General features: G+C 47.2%; 1 protein-coding gene across 1 annotated transcript in view; it reads right to left on the bottom strand.

Annotated features, from left to right (window-relative positions):
- The window catches only part of LOC121047283 (sodium- and chloride-dependent glycine transporter 2-like), a 44,360-nt gene extending 26,656 nt beyond the window's left edge, over positions 1-17,704 (bottom strand). The window contains exons 1-6 of the mRNA XM_040502402.1: positions 17,549-17,704; positions 8,076-8,221; positions 5,018-5,150; positions 4,518-4,652; positions 2,709-2,812; positions 1,364-1,488 (exon numbers count right to left, since the gene is read on the bottom strand). Coding sequence (XP_040358336.1) covers positions 1,364-1,488; positions 2,709-2,812; positions 4,518-4,652; positions 5,018-5,150; positions 8,076-8,221; positions 17,549-17,704 — 799 coding nt within the window. The remainder of the gene's footprint in view (positions 1-1,363; positions 1,489-2,708; positions 2,813-4,517; positions 4,653-5,017; positions 5,151-8,075; positions 8,222-17,548) is intronic.
- Between the last annotated feature and the right edge of the window lie 3,442 nt (positions 17,705-21,146).

Genomic DNA, 21,146 nt, shown 5'->3' with positions numbered 1-21,146 from the left:
TTCGTAACGCATACGCTGCCTTACTTCCGAACTAAATTATGAGCGGGAAGAATGCGTTCTATTTAGGATTAAAAATTTGAATCCCTTCGTATATTGTCGCACATCGCAGTGGCGAGCACTTCTTTAAAGGGACCACGAAATGAATTTTGGGCTGAAATAAGTAATTTTAGATAGAGATTTTACTAAACGTGTACCGTTACAGAGCCCAAGCCCAAACAAAAGAGACCAGGAAGTTAAACTCCTGCTTTCCGGTACGAAAGTTTCAAATTATAGCGGACTATTTCTTATACCTCCTTTCCTTCGAAAGTTCTCCGCCTTTTCACGGTGATGCATCCTGGGTGCCCAAGCACGTCAGCCGAACCCAGCTCACGCATAAAACACAGCATGGCGTCACTTGGACGCACGCGCTCGTCAACAATCAATCTGTCAATGAATATTTAGATTGATTTGCATTCGTGGCCAATGAGTACCGTGACGGCGCTTATTATCACTTGCGAATGACAAGTTTCTTGGTGGGCTTCAAAAACGCGGTGAAAGCTTGGAGTCATCGCATTCGGTGCCCGAGCACGACATGACCATGTGGTTCCTCATTTCGCTTTTGAATTTAGGATTAAAGCTAAAGGGGAAGAAGTTGAAAAAATGGTTTCATGCGCAACGCAACGCTAAAGTGAGTGCTGGATCAGTGCTCTGTCGGCGCTAGTATCATTGTGAAAATAGAAAAGCGCCGTATCTCATAAAAGCGCTAACACTGTGCAGAAATAGCCGCAAAAACAACGTTCTGTCTGTAGCGCTGCGTTAAGGCCTGTTCGCACATACAGCACTGCGCTTAGTCAACACTAGAAGAATACTGGTGCAGTGTTGACTTGAACGTAACTTGGTGCTGGTGCAGTGGTGTATCAGCCCTGCATCACTAGCATGGCGCCAAGTCAGCGTTGATGCGGCTCTCTATCAGTGATGTATCAATAATATATAGCGCGAAGTGAGCGCCGCATCAGCAAGGTCAGCAGCGCTGTTTCCAGTGCTGACAAAAAAAAAAAAAGAAGCCCGCTGAACATGACGTTGGGATGTTTGAGTAAGTGCGACGGCGGTCGCACTTACTCAAACAGTTTATACCGCCGTTGCCACGGCGGTATAAACTCCCATGAATTCGGGTAAAGATAAGAAAATCGACAATATCAGGTTTTCGTAGACTGTTTCCGCAGCCCGCTAAGCACCCGCATGGCGTTCTGCAATCCGCCACAAGACCTTGAACCATGCAGACAAGGCTGGCGGCGCGCATGAGCAGCTGCGGCGTTTTCTTTATGGATACCGTAGCGGAAGAGAAAAACGACCTACTAAAACTCCCTAATGAACGTCAACGAACCCGACTGGACGACTCCTTCAACGGGCAGATCCAGCACGTGGGCCATGTTTCCCAGCACAGAGAAGACGACGACGCCGGACAACATGCTAACGATGAAGTCCGCGAACGCGATGATAACGACGTCCCTGAAATGCATTTGCCACATTCTTAAACAAATCTTCAAAAAAGAAAAAAAACTTGGATTTTTAATAGCGGAGAACGTAAGCGCCGTGTTATCTAAGCTAGTACACGGGGTTCAAAAAGACAAGCAATCCTCGATTACGCAAGTTCATGGAAATGAAATGTTTGTTCATCTTCACCGATAGTCACAAACATACATGAACGACGACAAATATTACTGGAAGCAGTTCAGTGTGAGTGTAAAGTTTCCTGTTTTTTCTCTTACTCTCGGGTGTTAAACGTCGTGACTAACTACAATCAGCTCGCCTGCGCACTCACTGTTTTCTCAGTATTATATAACTCAGTAAAACTACCCACACTTTGCTTAGTAAATTGTTAAAAATAAATTGTTTTTCAGAACTAATATTATGCGGTTGGCCGGCTCAAAAATGCAAGACATAAGCCGCCAGATTTAATTTTTCACCTTTGCACTCCAGCATTCGACACTACGGCCAGTTTACAAGGACTCGCCCAATATCGCTGATCATGTCAGTGAAGCAATTCTAAGATCGATATCTTGCAGTTTAATTAACTCCATAAGCCTTCCCGCAGCATACAGTTGGTCAAAACCAAGGAGTCAAATTGAAACTTGTAGCCCGAAACAAAAATTGGCAAAGCAACAATTCTACTTATTTGAACCATATCAAATTATATTCGATATTTTTTTTTCTACGTGAGCTTTTACTTGAGTCATATACCTACACGTGACAAGCGTGGCATGTCATTTCTTTAGGTGCCTCTGTTTGTTTCTACGTTTTAAACAAACCGTTTCTAAATAAAAAAAAAAAGAAGGCGCTTAGAGTGCTTTGAAAATTCTGCTGCCTACTAGAATTCCTTTTATTTGATAGCCGCATTATTTTGAGTCTGGTTACCCTTATGTCGCACAAACAAAGAAATATAAATCTTTCTTACGTCTGGAATGGCCAACGTGAAAGTATGGTAGACATTCCAGATTGTGGACAATACAATATGGCGAAGATTTATTTCAGGGAACTATATCTTATCAATTATAGGCATGCAAATGCGGGTGTTCAAGACGTAACATGCTCCGCTTGTGAATATCATGCTTTCTGCATCAAAATGCCCTTTTGTTCTTATTCCACCCTTATAAAATGCCTTTGTGCGCTCTTGATGTAAAAATATAAATTTTAGCGAGATAAATAGAAACAGGAAACTGCTATTATACTTATGAAGTTCATTCCGGAATTCGTTGAAGCCTCCGAAACAAATGATCATTCCCTCAGCGATGCTCAGAGAGTAAAACACTTGTTCAGCAGCACTCTTCCAGACCTGGAAAAGAAACATACAAAGTTTTAGAAGATCGATACGTATTACTTCCATAACAATAATCGATACTCCACCCACGCCTTTGCGCGGGCGTCGTATCGTTGTCAGTTTTTGTTAGCGCAGTTATCGGAACAATCTACTAATGCTTCCTAGTAGTCGACATTTATTTACATCCCCCGTAACAACTTAAACAATCCAATAACGAGGACTGGCATTTTTATCTGAATCTGGTGTAGGCTCCGAATATCTCGATTTGAAAAGATAGTGGTTTACACTTATTCCTACGCTACAAGCTTTACTCATAAGATACCACAACTAAATAAAGTAGACACCAAACTCCCCCCCCCCCCCCTGGTTGTTAGTTTTGTTGTAGCGATAACTACAGTGAAATTCATAGCCCTTCCTCAGACAACGATCTGAGCTAAAACCATGCTTTTAATAATGTCGTCATGGATGGAGGTACACCCGGCACAAAAGTGCGCTATTTATTCCTAAAGCTAATGGCGCCAGCGTAAGTGTCTCATTGGTGCAAGGTCATGCCCAAATAAACTTTAAGGCCAAGCTGCACGCTCGTGCCAGCAGCCTCGAAAGCGTTTCAAAACGTAGTACGTAGTTAGAGCCGAAGGCGTATTACGACGTAACGCGGAGCCTGACCTTGACGGGATACCACAGTGTAGGAGACTGGCCTTGACAAGACACTACGGCGTAGAATCGTGGCCTTGGCAAGACACTACGGCGTAGTATCGTGGCCTTGGCAAGACACTACGGCGTAGTATCGTGGCCTTGGCAAGACACTACGGCGTAGTATCGTGACCTCGACAAGACACTACGGCGTAGTATCGTGGCCTTGGCAAGACACTACGGCGTAGAATCGTGGCCTTGGCAAGACACCACGGCGTAGTATCGTGGCCTTGGCAAGACACTACGGCGTAGTATCGTGGCCTTGGCAAGACACTACGGCGTAGTATCGTGGCCTTGGCAAGACACTACGGCGTACTATCGTGGCCTTGGCAAGACACTACGGCCTAGAATCGTGGCCTTGGCAAGACTCTATGGCGTAGTATCGTGGCCTTGGCAAGACACTATGGCGTAATATCGTGGCCTTGGTAACACACTACGGCGTAGAATCGTGGCCTTGGCAAGACAGTACGGCGTAGTATCGTGGCCTTGGCAAGACACTACGGCGTAGTATCGTGGCCTTGGCAAGACACTACGGCGTAATAACGTGGCCTTGACAAGACACTACGGCATAGAATCGTGGCCTTGGCAAGGCACTACGGCGTAATATTGTGGCCTTGGCAAGACACTACGGCGTAGAATCGTGGCCTTGGCAAGACACTACGGCGTACTATCGTGGCCTTGACAAGACACTACAGCGTAGTATCGTGGCCTTGGGAAGACACTATGGCATAGAATCGTGGCCTTGACAAGACGGGGAGGTGTAGAAGCATGGCCCTGGCAGAATCTAGCCGTGCACAGTTTACCGCGAGACGAAATTCAACTTGGCAGCTGGGCAACTCTCGGGCAGCTGCCGTTTTCCGAACTCAGAACTAGGAAGTACTGCCCTGTACGGTCCCTTTTTTTTTTTTTAATGCGAAGGTTGAGGCAATTGTAAGAAAACATTTTATGCTTTATCAATATTCGTAGCGAATTTTCTGGGAGATCGTTCAATAAACACCTAACATAAGATATCCCAAATACAAAGTACCTTGATCTCCAAAACCTTATTCCACTCGGGCACGAAGTAATAATGTAGGCCAGCACTGGCTCCCTTCAGGGTGATGCCCCGGATAAACATGATTCCCAGGATCAGAAAGGGGCCGAGGGCCGTCACATAGACGATCTGTAAGAAAAAACGAGGAGTCATACACAAAAACATAAACAAACATAGACTTGTGCAATACATAAAATCACAAACAGAGCCATAAACAACATCCTATAGAGCTCTTATTCATTGAGTGATAGTTAAGTTCATTGTCGGTGAGCTAGTGTTGACGCCGAGCTTCCACCAACTGCATTCACCATCCTCAAGATTGTCGTCACTGCTAGGCTAGAAGTAGTATCCCGCATAAGTCGTAAAGGACACGGTTCTTTTTGACACATGTACAAAGACGTGTCATTGTTTCGGCTCTTTCTACAGAAACCATAAAGCGCACATTTATAACTAGAGGCGAATAGTGAGCGTAATTGATGTACGAGCAAGAATACCTTTCCGGACGTCTTGATGCCTTTGAAGACGCACATATAAACGCAGGACCAAGATAAAATGAGGGACCACACTAAGAGAGGTTGGAAGGATCCCAGTTCCTGTAGACCGCCACTAAGGCCAAGGACCGCTTTGCTGCAAAGAAAATTATAAAACGCGCACATGGCAGGTGAGCCAACGAGACCAGCGCCTGTAGTCTTTCACAGGATGAGCACCACACGGCGTCTCTTTCGAATGCCCGGTCTCCTGCACGCGCTCAGTGCTTTGCAGTGTACTTTGGTTGCGCGTGCACAATCGAAGCTTACAAGACGCCTAAGCGTCACCGAAGGCCGGTAACTTGCTCTGGAGGCGGTACAACTGAGTGACCTCCCTGCCGTTCTTTTGCTTTCAGTAACTATGATCTTCAACTGTTGGCTTGCTTTTCCTTCCGCGTCAGTTGAAGTGTGAAGACGGCGCTTGTCCCTACCCGAAACGTCTACTGTCCTTCGTTACATGGCTAATTTTGCGTCATTTTTGAGTGTGCCCGTGCGTAAATGCTTTCATCGAGTCATTCCGTCTTGATAAATAGTTGACGTCTATGATGAAGGAATGATAGTTAAAATGTATGGCGTCTGGAACACTTTGAGCGCAGTGTACTACACCCCTGTCAGACTGGCTAATTTAGTTCACTTCAACCGAGTGCACTTCAGCCTACCAAATATCATTTCAAATGTTTCGGTGCCACACTGGAAATATTAATGTCACCCGCAAATGATGGCAATAACGATGGGTAAAGTACTATTCAAAACGTAAATTGTGAAACTAAAGGCATAAACGTCTGGGCAACATTTTGTCTATTTAATAAGGACACGTTACAAAACTAAGTTCCATTAATGAACGGTATTTACGCCATTTGGATTATTCCGATCAATCATCGCAAGCCAAGATAAAGAAGAAGATCCAACCTTGGCGTTCCGTTTCGGCCCACGGAGGTTTAGAAGGAGCCTTGACACTGCCTTATTAGACCATCATTATCGTGTTGTCTCCTACAGCTAAATGCTGAAACAAGCGTAGGCTCTATCCCCCACTGCTAACCAAAACAGCATTGGAATGACAGACTTTGTAGTCGTGTTTTATCGATTCACCGCAGCGCTAACCACCGTACAGATCAGCCTAAACCCAAACTGTAAGGCTAAGTCCATTCCACTATGTTTTAAGGCGAAAGCCTTATATGTCCCATTAGGACAAAAAGGCGGCGGAATAGACCCTTTCCGGAATTCAGTCTGGCCACTTTTATCACTATCATCATCATCTGAAAACAACCTATGTGCTGTACTAATGGCGGCCCTCTGTTTACCGATGAAGGAAGAAGTTGAAGATGCTCCTAAGCAGGTGATTCGATGCCTATACATTCTAGATGTTAGCGCGGCGTGAAGTAGGAATCGGACGCAAGAGCTGCGTAACGTCCATTTCTAACTCGGTCCCACTGAATGTGTAAGCAGCACTCACTCGGCTTCAAAGCCCCTTGATGTATAGAACTCTATCAAGGCGTCTATGTGGGTTGGCGCTTCGTTCCCACTGGCTGCATTTGTTTCCCCATCAACACTAAAAGAGATTGAAAACTATTTCTAGTGAAGTGCACATTCTCGTTTACCGTTGACCTTTAAAAATGACGGTGCCCCATAAAATACTGCAGACCACAGGTTCCTTGCGGCCATTAGTATAGTAAAAGATAAACTGCCATTTGAGTCACCAGATGGGACTGAATTCCGGAAAGGGTCTATTGCGCCCGAAAGATGGTCACACCAATACGTCATTAGGCTCGCGTCGCTCAGGGTCAAAGCGGACGCGCCTCAGAAATAAAACACTAAGAAAAGCACAGCAACGCAGATGCATCGTCACGGAAGCCGTGGAGCCGGCGGGGGCGCCGCGCCTGCGCAGTAAGGGAGCGCAATGCCACCGCCGGAGCGACGTGTGAAAAAGGAAGACGTGGCGCGCTGCTTGTAGAAATGCACTGCGTGTAGGAATGCTTTCGTATTCTTACACGCAATCAGTCTTAAGTGTCTTCGGCGTGTTTTCTTTTGTAATGATACTCTTCTCTGTCCTTTTTAACAAAGTTTTACTACTTTATAGAATAAAATTTACGTCATGATTTTATTTTTTGCGTTTTACTGTTTAAAACTGCTATCGAGGTTACGTACTTGGTCAAGTGAAGTGAGTTCGTCAAACTAACTTGAATCAAAGTGTGTTCTTCAAGAAGAAGCCGTGTGGCGCACTACAGAGACGACACTAAGTGCAAAGTGCCCTTGGTTCAAGTGCACTAGATTAGCCCGTCTGCCTGTGGGGTATCAGCGTCCTACGCCAGCCACGTATTGGAGCCCTACCAAAGTGACAACAGAAAACAGAATGCCTCACCGGAGCCGCCGTCGACTGCTATGGGCCGTCGCGATCCAGGCGGTTGGTATTCTGGGAGCGCCCGCGAAGAAGAGTAATGGACGCAGGTGTCGCTGGCGTCACTGCGTCCTACACTATGGCTGCCGTAGTTTCTAACGGCTGACCGTGATTTCAATGTGAGCTCTAGCAAAACAGCTAGGCGTCTGCCATATCCTCCTACACTACTGTGCTACCACCAGAATCGCGGCGTTCTGCAGGATTGCACAGTTGTGATTTTATTAAATCGGGAGGACAAACGAGACACGCGATAAACAGAGCATTCGGAGACGTGTATTCTAAGGGCTACACAAAAGATAATTAAGGGATACTTATCAAATGGCTACTTCAGGACGGGCCGTCGTCTCTCTTGCGGTTAAATATTGATTGAGCTCAAAGTCGTCTCGGCTAAGGGCACAATTTGGCTGCAAATTAAGCTTAATTTGACAGGACGCTCCAATTCAGCTAAATGCACCGTTTGACTAGAATTTCCATTTGCGATGGCTCCATCAATTTGACTAAATTTTTAGATTGGCTAACTTGGAGCGCCCAGCCGAAATAATCAGCGAAATTGCGATGACACTTGTAATATATTTCGTGACTTAAATTTATGGATTTAGGGAAGTCGTGTTAAGTGAACCGGATACTTACTAAAAGAATTGTTCTGGCGAAGATTGGCTCGCATTTGTGCAGTTATTTGCGAGTGACGCCTGTCCGAGATGAGACGCTGCAGAAATGTTGCTCAGACCCTCGTGGATTGGGCTTTGCGTATGTTTATGCAGGCTCGAACAGAGGACCTGTTGTATAACGGAGATATGAATTAATACAATACTGCCCTTAGGGTCCTGAAGAGGCAGAGGCAGTGGTAAATAAAACTTGGCAAAACGTCTAAAGCATAGCATGCTCTTCGTCAGGCTTAGAACCAGTTAAGCTAGTTTTCTTCGAGTGATATATAAAAATGTCAGCGAATAAGTATTTGATACAGAAATGCTTACGAAGCTAAATATACTGTTATGGCAGAAGGTAATTCGAAGGCCTTGTTTTATCAGGTTCATCCGTCAGCCTCTAATGGCGCCCATTCCTTCACACACACATAGTCCCACCTTCTTTCTTGCTGTTTTGGCAGTCTTCGTCTTGCACAACACTCCTTGGGGTGTGAGCGTTCGACAACACTGTACCCTACCCTGTGGAGGTTCTCGTCCTGAGGCCTGCAGAAGTGTTCACTTAAGGTGGTACGTTGGGAGAGGATCAAAAGGGCTGTCTGAGATTTGTGGTTGTCGTCGTCGTCGTCCACCGGTTCGGTGAACGCCGTCGTTCAGTTTTTTTATGGTCTTGTAGGGGACATACGAATGTCGTTGTAGTATTAGACTACGACCTCTGGTTATTTTTGGTCTGTACAGCCACACCGAATCTCCAGGTTCAAGTTGGTGGCTGAATTGTAGCGAGTCCCTGCGTGGCTGCTGCTGAGTTGTAAATGCCTTCGTGCGAAGTTTTGGACAGATTCTATTTTTTTTTTTTTTTGCGCAAATCAAGAGCGTGGTCCAAGTGAATATGCTCACGTGTTGCCTTCCGTGCTTCTGGCACCGGAGTACCAATCATAATGTCCCTAGGTAGCCCTAGCTCTCTTTCCATTAACGACATTGATGTTGTGTAGCCTGTTGCTGTGTGGACAGCTGAATTGTAGGAAATAAAAAGAGAAGAAGCAGTTCGCCCCAGTTGTCCTGATTCACGTTGACGAAGAGGAATAAGTATTGCTTAAGGGACCGGTTGAGCCTCTTCACCATACCGTTTGATGGAGGGTGTAACTCTGTTGTTTGTTTTTGTTTTTTTTATGCCAAGTACTGTGCACAAAGTCTTAAATGGTCGAGGCTCAAAAGTGCATCACATCTCAAAATGAGTCTCTAGGGCAACTCCGTACATCGATACATTGTTTTAGAGCGCAGCTCTTAAGGCCCTGTCACACTGCGGAAACAGTCGGAGAACTTTGTCCTCCAACACGAGGAAAACATGTTTTCGGGGACCCTGTCACATTGCGGAAACAGCAACCGTCCGGAAACATGTTGCAGTCGTCCGAAAACCGTGTTTCCCAACTTGTTCTCCGACACTCGTGGAACATCCTGTCACGCCGAGAAAGCGTGTTGGAAGAACACAAATTGCCTCCTCTCCTGCGCGCTGCCTCCCTCTCTCTCTCACCCTCGTCTGCCCGGCCGGCTCGGCTAAGCTACAAGCGCGAGCTCCGGGCTTTCAGCATCCCTACCAAGCACGCGCGCCCGTGCAGTGCAAGCACTGTTCTGGGCCAGACGCTCGCGCTTGTAGCATCGGCTCCGTCTGGACCGAAGCTGAAACGAAGTATAGGCGGCTAAGCTCAGATCCGCTGGCTCCGCTCTCCCCTTGAATCGTTGCCATTTTGGATCGCCGTCTCATCGACGTCGCTCCACCGTAGTCGATTCATCAGCCGCGCGAACCACCTCGTGTTCTCTGGATTGGGCGGTTGCGTTCTGCTACAGGGCTAGACCCTTGCAGGAAGGCATACGCGCCGGCCACAGCAACAGCTTCTGCTTTGAGGCCCTGTCACATTGAGAAAACACGGCGGAAACATAAAAAAAAAAAAAACATGTTTCTCAACAGTCGGGAAACACGTCGGCTGTCGGCTCTGTTGCCCGACAACCCTGTCACATTGAGGAAACAGCAACACAACATGGACGACAGCGACAATGTTGTCTCGGTGTGACAGCTTTTGGCAACGGAAACCTCGACAACTTGTGTCGGACGACACGTGTTGCCCATTTCGGTGGCTGAGCGAATTTTTTTTCCAGCAACACGGCAACATCTATATTTTTCTGTACAGATAGTCGCACGAGAATACTTCAATAATAACGTCAAGCGTGAAGGGCCATTTTGAACGAACGCGGCTTCTTGCACGGCGGCAGCTGATCGTCAGAATCATCTGAATCGATGGCACAAAGAAGCACCAAAGCAGAAGCTGCTGCTGTGGCTGGCGCGTATGCCTTCCTGCAAGGGTTTAGCCCTGTAGCAGAACGCAACCGCCAAATCCAGAGAACACGAGATGGTTCGCGCGGCTGATGAATCGACTACGGTAGAGCGACGGCGATGAGACGGCGATCCAAAATGGCAACGATTCAAGGGGCGAGCGGAGCCAGCGGATCTGAGCCTAGCCGCCTATACTTCGTTTCAGCTTCGGTCCAGACGCAGCCGCGCGAGCATCTGGCCCAGAACAGTGCTTGCACTGCACGAGCGCGCGTGCTTGGCAGGGATGCTGAAAGCCCGGAGCTCGCGCTTGTAGCTTAGCGGAGCCGGCCGGGCAGACAAGGGTGAAAGAAAGAGGGAGGCAGCGTGCAGGAGAGGAGGCAATTTGTGTTCTTCCAACAAGCTTTCTCGGTGTGACAGGGTGTTTCCCGAGTGTCGGAGAACAAGTTGGGGAACATGGTTTTCGGACTACAGCAACATGTTTCCGGACTGTTGCTGTTTCCGCAATGTGACAGGGTCCCCGAAAACATGTTTTCCTCGTGTTGAAGGACAAAGTTCTCCGACTGTTTCCGCAGTGTGACAGGGTGCTTCTTTGTGCCATCGATTCAGATGATTCTGACGATCAGCTGCCGCCGTGCAAGAAGCCGCGTTCAAAATGGCCCTTCACGCTTGACGTTATTATTGAAGTATTCTCGTGCGACTATCTGTACAGAAAAATATAGATGTTGCCGTGTTGCTGGAAACAAATTCGCTCAGCCACCGAAATGGGCAACACGTGTTGTCCGACACAAGTTGTCGAGGTTTCCGTTGCCAAAAGCTGTCACACCGAGACAACATTGTCGCTGTCGTCCATGTTGTGTTGCTGTTTCCTCAATGTGACAGGGTTGTCGGGCATCAGAGCCGACAGCCGACGTGTTTCCCGACTGTTGAGAAACATGTTTTGTTCATGTTTCCGCCGTGTTTCCTCAATGTGACAGGGCCTTTAGGGGCCCGTTCCCGGCTTGAGCGGCGTCGCCGTCGGCGTCGGCGTAACCAAGGTCACCCCAAGGTCACGTAAACCCCAAGGTCACGTGACCCTAAGGTCACCCCAAGGTCACGTGAGCCCCAAGGTCACGTGACCCCCAAGGTCACGTGACCCCCAAGGTCACGTGACACCCAAAGTCACGTGACTCCCCAAGTCACGTGACCCCCGGGGGTCACGTGGCCCCCGATGACGTCATTAGTGACGTCATTGATGACGTCATCAGTAACATCACTGACGTCACCGGCATCCGCATCGTCATCGTCACTGATGACGTCACCGGCATCCGCATCGTCATCGTCATCATCACTCATGACGATCATCAGTGACGTCACTGATGACGTCATCGGTATCCGCATCGTCATCGTTACTGATGACGTCATCGGCATCGGCATCGTCACGTGACCCCCTAGGTCACGTGACCCCCCCCACCCAGTACCCTTCCCTCCTCCACCTCAAGAGCTGCGCTCTAATTCGGCGTTACAGGGAGTTAGTTGTAGACGGCTTTCACTTTTTAGCAAGATGCAAGCGACGGTTGCTGCGTCACAATTACAAACAGGGATAGCTCCTGGCCATTTTGTTAAGTAGTCCGTAATTACTAGTACATGCCAACTTCCTCGTGTTGTTTTTGGTAGGGGTCCTACCACGTCAACGGTTACTCGCTTAGACGGCACACCAGCGTCGTAGGTATTCATCTGTCCTCGGCAACGAGAAAGAGTTACTTTGCGCAATGTGCAGGGATCATAATTTCTTCAATATTCGCGCACGTCACGGCTGGCGCCAACCCAGTAGAATCTCTCACACACTCTCTGTAGCGATTTGTGTACCCGAAAACGTCCGCCCGCAGGACTACCATAAATTTTCCGCAGCACAGTTTTGACTCGCACTTGAGGCAGAACAAGTTTAAGTGAGACGTCACTCCACTGTTCTTTCCCAGCAGAGAAACACGGGGTCGTTTTGTACGAGGAGAGAATCTCTTTGAGCTCAGTAGGCTTTCACGACATGGTTGTGTGGTGCAACCAGGCACCAATCCAGCCGTTCGCCCTCTTGCTTCCACTGTACAATAGGCCGAATATTGTCTTCTCTTTGAAGGGTACGAAAGGTTTCGTCACTCCAATCAGTGGGATTGTTATCGGTTGTGTTAATGAAAGCGTGATAACCGCCCGCCCCGTGACTGTTGACTGGGACGGTGGATCCGTGGGGTTGAGGTGGGACTGCGCTTCAGTACCGCTTCACGGGTGACAACTCTTCGTGAGCAAGGCCTTCGTGAGAGTCCGTCAGCGTTTATACGTTTCCTTCCATCTTTATGTCGAACATTAAACTGGTACTGATACAATCGCTCCAGCCACATTATTGCTAATAATGCATCACAGCGCACAAGATCAGACACACTTAAAAAGGAAAATCACGCATACACAGGAAGAACACTCACGCAGCGCTGACTGACAACTCAAATGTATTATGCATCATCTTTATCTTCATTCACTCCGATGCAAATGGCAGTGAAACAAAAAAACAAGGATCATGAAAAAGAGAAAAGGCAAGAACAGAAAAAGGAATAAAAACAAAATATAGAAGAAAGAAAAAATATAGAAGGAAAAAAAGTAATGAATTCCCTGTACAGCGGGTGTTGCTACTGTGCTTTTTCTATATAGTTCAACTCTTTTTCCGTTAAGGCTAGCGAAGGAGTGCTAACACATATTCTATCTAGCCTTACAATGTTAGCGGTTTCTACTATTTCCCGCGTCATTTTGTCCCTGCTCTGTCCCAGTATGATGCATTTGTGTAGGAGGGGAGAACATCCACACGCTCTGCAGTGGAGGCCTAAATGACCCGAGTTGGCATTTATGGCATTGTTGTGGTGCTCACGAAGTCGGTCATTTAGACAGCGACCCGTCTGTCCGATGTAACACTTGCCACATGTGAGGGGGAAGGAATAGATGACTCCCTCATTGCAGGACACGAACTTGTTCAGGTGGTTTTTGATACATCCAACTGGTCGACTAGATGTCCCATTGACCTTCTTGCACAAGCTAGAAAGTCTATTTGGTGCGGAAAAGACAACGTCTACGTTGACTCTATTGGCCATTTTCTTGAGCTTGTGGGATAAGTTGTGGATGTAGGGAACTATGACAGGCCTTGTGGTGCGGTCTCTGGTTCTGCGTGTTATAGCTCCTTCCTGCTTAACTTCGGCAACGGAAGTTAATAAAGACGGGGGGTAGCCCGCTAAAACCAACCGAGAAATTTGCATGTTGAAACTCGTAGGGACTGTGTGTTTGCAAGATTTTTCCAGAGAGTTTTTTAGGCAGAGTTTTACAATGCCTCTTTTTACAAGCTTAGAGTGGGCGGAGCTATGGTTGAGGAGAGGCTTTTTTGCTCGAGGTTCGTACGACCAGCAGCTAGGTGTGATTGCTTTCAAAAAAGAGTCGAAGGTCCAAGAATCTTATAGATCGCTCAACCGGATGCTCATGGGTGGGTTTTAACGGGTGAAGGCAGTCCTTGAAGGTGGACAGAACACTGGCCACTAAGTCGGGGAAGGTTCCATTGTTACTGTCAAGTAAAATCAGGTAATCATCCACGTCCAGAGTAGTGCGTGTGTTTCGGTACGTGGATGATTACCTGATTTTACTTGACAGTAACAATGGAACCTTCCCCGACTTAGTGGCCAGTGTTCTGTCCACCTTCAAGGACTGCCTTCACCCGTTAAAACTCACCCATGAGCTTCCGGTTGAGCGATCTATAAGATTCTTGGACCTTCGACTCTTTTTTGAAAGCAATCACACCTGCTGGTCGTACGAACCTCGAGCAAAGAAGCCTCTCCTCAACCATAGCTCCGCCCACTCTAAGCTTGTAAAAAGAGGCATTGTAAAACTCTGCCTAAAAAACTCTCTGGAAAAATGTTGCAAACACAATGTCCCTACGAGTTTCAACATGCAAATTTCTCGGTTGGTTTTAGCGGGCTACCCCCCGTCTTTATTAACTTCCGTTGCCGAAGTCCTACTCAGGGAAGTTAAGCAGGAAGGAGCTATAACACGCAGAACCAGAGACCGCACCACAAGGCCTGTCATAGTTCCCTACATCCACAACTTATCCCACAAGCTCAAGAAAATGGCCAATAGAGTCAACGTAGACGTTGTCTTCTCCGCACCAAATAGACTTTCTAGCTTGTGCAAAAAGGTCAATGGGACATCTAGTCGACCAGTTGGATGTATCAAAAACCACCTGAACAAGTTCGTGTCCTGCAATGAGGGAGTCATCTATTCCTTCCCCCTCACATGTGGCAAGTGTTACATCGGACAGACGGGTCGCTGTCTAAAGGACCGACTTCGTGAGCACCACAACAATGCCATAAATGCCTACTCGGGTCATTTAGGCCTCCACTGCAGAACGTGTGGATGTTCTCCCCTCCTAGACAAATGCACCATACTGGGACAGAGCAGGGACAAAATGACGCGGGAAATAGTAGAAACCGCTAACATTGTAAGGCTAGATAGAATATGTGTTAGCACTCCTTCGCTAGCCTTAACGAAAAAAGAGTTGAACTATATAGAAAAAGCACAGTAGGAACGCCCGCTGTACAGGGAATTCATTACTTTTTTCCTTCTATATTTTTTCTTCCTTCTATATTTTGTTCTTATTCCTTTTTCAGTTCTTGCCTTTTCTCTTTTTCATATGATCCTTGTTTTTTTTTGTTTCACTGCCATTTGCATCGGAGTGAATGAAGATGAAGATGATGCATAATACATTTGAGTTGTCAGTCAGCGCTGCGTGAGTGTTCTTTCTGTGTATGCGTGATTTTCCTTTTTAAGTGTGTCTGATCTTGTGCGCTGTGATGCATTATCATGAATTACCAACTCGCCCAAGCTGAAGTTCTGACCACATTATTGCAACTCGACCTTCCAGGTTTTTAAAATTCAGAGTCAGCTAAGGGACCCGGGATTGGTTCTTGAGAGGAAGTGCTTGCTGCCGTAGATATAATGGTGAAAATGTCCTACAGCTTTAAATGCGGCCAACAGTTCCTTTCTTGTGACGCAGTAGTTTAAATCCACTTTCTTTATTGCCTGACTGTTGTATGCAATCACCAGTTCGGTTCCATCCTCTAACTGGGACTGAACTACGCCCACTTCGAGGTTACTCGCATCCATGTCCAGGAAACACGGATGATTCGAATGGGGAAATTCAAAATAGGGGGTGCACTAAGGGTATTTTTGAGTTGAAGAAAAGCCTCCTCAGCTTGCATAGTCCAGTAAAATTTCATGTTTTGTTCTTTCAACATGTAGAGGGGTTTGGTGATTGTAGCAAACGCTTTTACGAAACGCCGGTAATATGTACATAGGCCTAAGAAACTCTTGAGTTTACGATGACTCTGTAGTTGGGGCCAGTTTTCAATACAGTCCGATTTGTCGAAAGTTGTCTCTAATTCTTATAGACATAGTGGCCTAGGTACTGAACTCTTTTCTGAAATCGCGAGCGAGCATTTTTTGGGGTTAAATTTTTGGTTCGCTCGTCCTAGGCGCTCAAAGACTTCTCAAAGTTGATGAAGGGCAGCTTCGAATGTCTTTTCATGCACCAATCTATTATCAAGGTGTGCCAGACACACATCAATGGCAAGCCTTGAGGAACTTGCCCATGAGGCGCTTGAAAGTCCCAGGAGCGCTGCGAAGGCCATTTGAATTCAAAGTGATTTCAAGGCGATGCCAAATGGCATCACCTTGAATTGTCACAAACCATCGCCTGTTGTAAACGCTGTCTTCTCGCGGTCTAAGGGTTCCATCTCAACTTGTCAATAGCCACTCTTGAGATCAAGCGTAGAAAAACAGGAGGCACCGGCCACTGCATCAAGTGTGTCGTCGATCCTAAGAAAAAGATAGGAGTCCTTCGTGATGCTGTTCATCTATGATAATCCACGCAAAACCTCGTGCTCCTATCTGTGTTCTTTACCAATACCATCCGGCGAGAGCCATGGACTAAATAAGTTCACAGTGACGTTCTGTTTACGCATCTCTTGTATGTTTGATCGAAATAGCGTCACCAGTATATATCTGATAGCGAGCAGCACTCGTGCGCCCGGTCTCTGAAGGGGAGCAAGCAAAGACACATCAGAAGACTTTGATCAAATTCAAGAGTAACTCTTGTTTTGGTTGGCTGAGGTGCAGATTGAAGCGGTCTGCTGGTTCCAAAGACATTGGCTACCGATCTTGCTTAACCTTGGCAGTTTCTGTTCTCAAGCTTGTGAGGCTTGCAGTGTCGAACCAAGTTTTACTGACAACGATACCTGATACACTGTCACAAGCCTCGTCACCTTCAGCGACCGCGATACCTCCACAACAATAATATTATCAATTGACTTAACGGGAGAAACAACAGTTGACTTTGAATAGGTGAGGAATCCACCATGCAGTATTTTGTAGGAGCGCTCGTCTGCTGCGCAGGATGATGCTTTCCTCGCTCAGAAGTACTGTCTGATTATTTAGATTCATCGAGCACCGTGTGCATTCAAGAAGTCAAAGCCCAGGATACGTTCTTCAAATACGTTATCAGCGACATAAGTAACGTGTGAGAATTCTTGAGTGGCAAAGCGGAACATGAGTTGCCATGACGTAGTTACTGGTGCTACATCGCCTATGGCTGTACGCTGTGAGCATTCAGCGAGACGTCTGCGCGATTCTAAATCTATTTGTCTGGTTAAATATATTGCCACGGATGAGGCGAACAGACGATGAATAAAAAACTTCAAGATGAACGCTTCTCCACTCATCTGGAAGAACCTAAAAAGGGTTCTTCCAAAATAGCCCCCCCCCCCCCCCGGGCCGGCGGTGTCGTATCGATACATTGTAAACCATATTTCACTAACAAGATATAAATACATTTATCAAGTGTCTCACAATATATAGATACAAATACACGAAAGTATCTGTGCGGTACTATTGCGATACATTGTATCGCAATACTGCCCAGCCCTGCCTTGCTCTATAATCGGATATTCTCGAAGGTTGAGGCACCTTGAGTAGATTTTGAGGTAGTGATATGTGAATAGGTATTCATATGAAGGTAGCGAACTTTCGGGAACAGATGAAGGGTTCCACCGTATAGAGTCAGTAAGGTTTCAACTCACGATGCCCGGCCTCTGTACGTAGCAGTTGTCGTCGGCCCAGGCCTCGTCGCAGACGGTCCAGGGAAGCGTCTTGCGGAGGGAATAAAAGAAGTAGAGAAGGGCGTAGCCAAGGATGACGTTGTAGTAGAGGCTAATAAAGGTGCAGGCGTATACCATGGCCCATCCAATGCCTGCGTCAACCAGAAACCCTAAGGTATGAGTAAACTATGGTGCCCGGAAGCGTATTACGAAACGCTCGCGGAATAGGTCACCAAGGTCATCTGGACACTCTCATTGGCGCGTTTACTGGGACGTCACAATGTCTGGTTTACTAGGAGGGGGGGGGGGGGGGAGAGAAACAGAGGGAAAGGGCTGAAGTTTAGGTAAACGAGGGATCATTTATTCACGCGACAGCGTTTGTCCAGCTCCCACATTTGCTTACCCGATGAGAGTATTGAGCCGGAGACACACCTCTCAAGCAACGTATCAAGGACACAGAGTTCTCCGCAGACATGATGACAGAATTATCCGTGGACAAGCCTCAACCTCATTCGCAGCATATTGGCTCCTTACATACGGGAATCGGAAAATACTGTCCCGCGTAAAAAACAGATATAACTTTTCCCTCAGCTAACAAGCAAAAAAAAACCTGTTTTATGCATCATTCGTAAGAGCAGACACTTCTGCATAGATGGACGTACTATAATGAAGACCGTTCAAAGTGGCTTCCCTCTGCTGCGATACAGGCGCCCAAACACTTCCGAAAATTCTTCAGAATTGCTGCAATCATTTTGGGGCGTAATTTCATCCCAGGCTTTTTTTCTGAGCGCGTTTAAGGGACTCAACAGACTTGTGCTCAATTGCGCATGCCTTTTTGCTTCATAATGCTCCAGACTGCGTAGTAGAACGGATTCAAGTTGGGGGAGTTTGATGGCCAAACATCTTTCGTCCAGAAGGTGGGGGATGGGCTTCACACCACTGCAGCATCCTCTTGGCTCCGTGGGCGGGAGCCCAGTTTTGCTGAAAGCTCCCTTCATTCGATGTTTTTTGCGTTCTCCTCGGCCCAAGGAATGACGGTGCCTTCCAGAATGAGCTCCCGGATGGTTTCTGCGTTAATTTTCACCTCTTTGGGGACAAAAATCCAGTTTGGTGTTGCCCAATCCTAATATCCCAGCCCAGATCATGACCGACTTTGGAAAATTTACATTTTCCGCGTTGACAACCGCGGAGCTCCTTCGCGGAACAGTTCGCGTTGATGCTGCGAATTTCGGTGCGGTTCGAAGGTAAATATCTTTTCACCTATGGAGTGTATTCGTTGCAGGACGTCGCCACGGCTCAGAGTCTTCATTTTTTTTTTTTTGCACTTTTCCAGTCTTGATGCCGTGTTCTGGTCAAAAAGCTCTCCTTTCTGAAGTTTGTAGGGGACGAGTTGCAGGTATTCTCTGATAAGTTCCCGCGTGGTTCCGTAGCCAACTCCGTGCTCCTGGGCCAGTTTCCGGATGCTTCTTTGGGGATTTCGTTGGATTTTCTTTATTACCATGCTGTTGAGCGCAGGGGGTCTGGCTCTCCGGGATCTTCCATTCTGTTGCCGGTCTCTAATCCCTTCAGTTTCTTGGAAACGTTTGACGACACAACGGACCTGTGTGCGTTCGAAAGTTAGGAGCTTGGCGATGTCCGGATTGGGCATTCCCCGCTTGTGATGCGCGAAAACAGCGGCATGGTCTTTTGCAGATACCACTATTCCTGAACATTTGGTACAAAATTGCACCGAAAACAGTAATTCTAAAACAAACAAAAAAAAAGAAAACGCGAAAAAAAAAGAAAACACCATCGGCGAGCTCGAATGCGAGAAAATAACAATAAATCGATGTTTCAAGCGCGGGACAGTATTTTTCGATTACCCTTATGTATGCTTTGACCGTGGCTGCAGACAGTTGTAAAACTGTCTGCAGATGAATGGATGAATGTTTGTGGCTATACCCTTTGTAACGGGTGGTAGCTCGCGCCACCTAGCCCAAGTCTAAAAAGACCAACTATATTGTATGATGTATTAGCAGTGCGACCGCTGCTTAAGCGAATTTGCAAGCCGACTTGATGCTGGCGCGAGAATCATTGAGGCGTGTTTACCTCTCCCTCCTCCTCCCCCTTTCCCTCCCTGTAAACCAAGCGTTCGATACGCCCAGTCTAGATGACAACCGCCATCCTCCCAATTCAAATGGAGAAACCCCAAAGCTGCGGCGCATTCGGCCGTTCAAATTGCGCAAAACCTGTCCTCCAAAAGGCCATCGAATGTTTCGGGAGTGATATGCATTTCCCAAATAAAGTAATTTGTTCACTTTGCCAAAAACTGTCCATCTAATCTGATCAGTAAGAAAGTGAGAGGTAGTGCTTCTTTGCCCAGGTGGGAATCATCCCGTGTGGTCTCCGGCGATGTACCTTTTGCGAGCGGGAAGCCACCGAATGCTCCCGCTTGGGCGTTCCCGGCGAACTGACCAAGGATGAGTTCCAGGTAATACATCGGTCTTCCCACGAACATCAGGAGCAGAATATACGGGACCATGAAGGCGCCTGCGCAAAACGTTCACTCGCCCTGTTCGTTATAATCAGGTATCAACTTGAAGACAACAACGTGAAGACGTGGTCGGGAATGCGTGACAGTGACATGTTCGGGCATATCCAACCACCAGCACGTTCGCAAATAACCGAGCATTTCCATGTTCGTGCATCCCTTGGCACTTACAAGTTGGGACATACCCGAATATATGTTTCTTCTGAGATAGCTGATGTCTACACGTCGGGCATTTCAAAGTGTCCCCATAATTGGACATGCCTCAATCTTCTACACGCCCGAACATGCCCGAGCATCTTTACGTTCGTGCATGTCCGAGCGTCTCCCCATTCGAACATATTTCAGTGTAATCACCATGTTCGTGCATGCCTGACCATCTTTATATTCGAACACACCCCAGCATCACCACGATCGGGCATGCCTCGGCATCTTTATCTTTGGGACGTACCCAATCACGTCTGTACTCCACCTCCCAAATTTCTGCAGCGCAGACAAAAGCATAGGCGCGCGAATCTAGTTCAATAGAACGCTTTGTTTTCGCGCTGAGAACTCGATCATAACAGGCACTTTTCATAGCCACGGGCTCGTGCCAATGCCTTCATCAGCAGTTCAAGCATTTCTGAGATACTCTAGAAAAAACTCCGTTCTCGGAAGGTCCTTCGATGCCCCAAGAACTTCTTTCACTTCGTGAAAGACAGTTTCGCTTTAAGCACTACGCCCCCTGGCGCACTAGGAAAGCAACCGGGCGGTGAAGAGGATGCAGCCCGAAGCAACCAATTCCCGTTTTAACACGTCCCGTTTCGATCCATTCCCGAAATGACCTACACGTTTGAGCCCGTCCTAAAACAAACTTCCCGTCTGAACCCGCCCCGTTTCGATCCATTTCCGAAATGCCATTTCCATTTCAACCCGTCCCGTTTCAACCCGTACCCAAGGCGCCCTTCTTATTTGAACACGCCCCATTTCAACGTAAAAGGCCCTGCACGTCTCAATCTCTTCTCGAAAAGTCTCCATCGTTCTCATCCTGGCCGGCGCACCTTTTCTGCTGAA

Source organism: Ixodes scapularis, unplaced genomic scaffold (genome assembly GCF_016920785.2).
Source record: "Ixodes scapularis isolate PalLabHiFi unplaced genomic scaffold, ASM1692078v2 PGA_scaffold8__174_contigs__length_109621045, whole genome shotgun sequence".
In the NCBI taxonomy this organism is placed as follows: Eukaryota; Metazoa; Arthropoda; class Arachnida; order Ixodida; family Ixodidae; genus Ixodes; species Ixodes scapularis.
The sequence above is the reverse complement of the archived record's forward strand: the minus strand, read 5'-3'. Positions and strand labels throughout refer to the sequence as shown.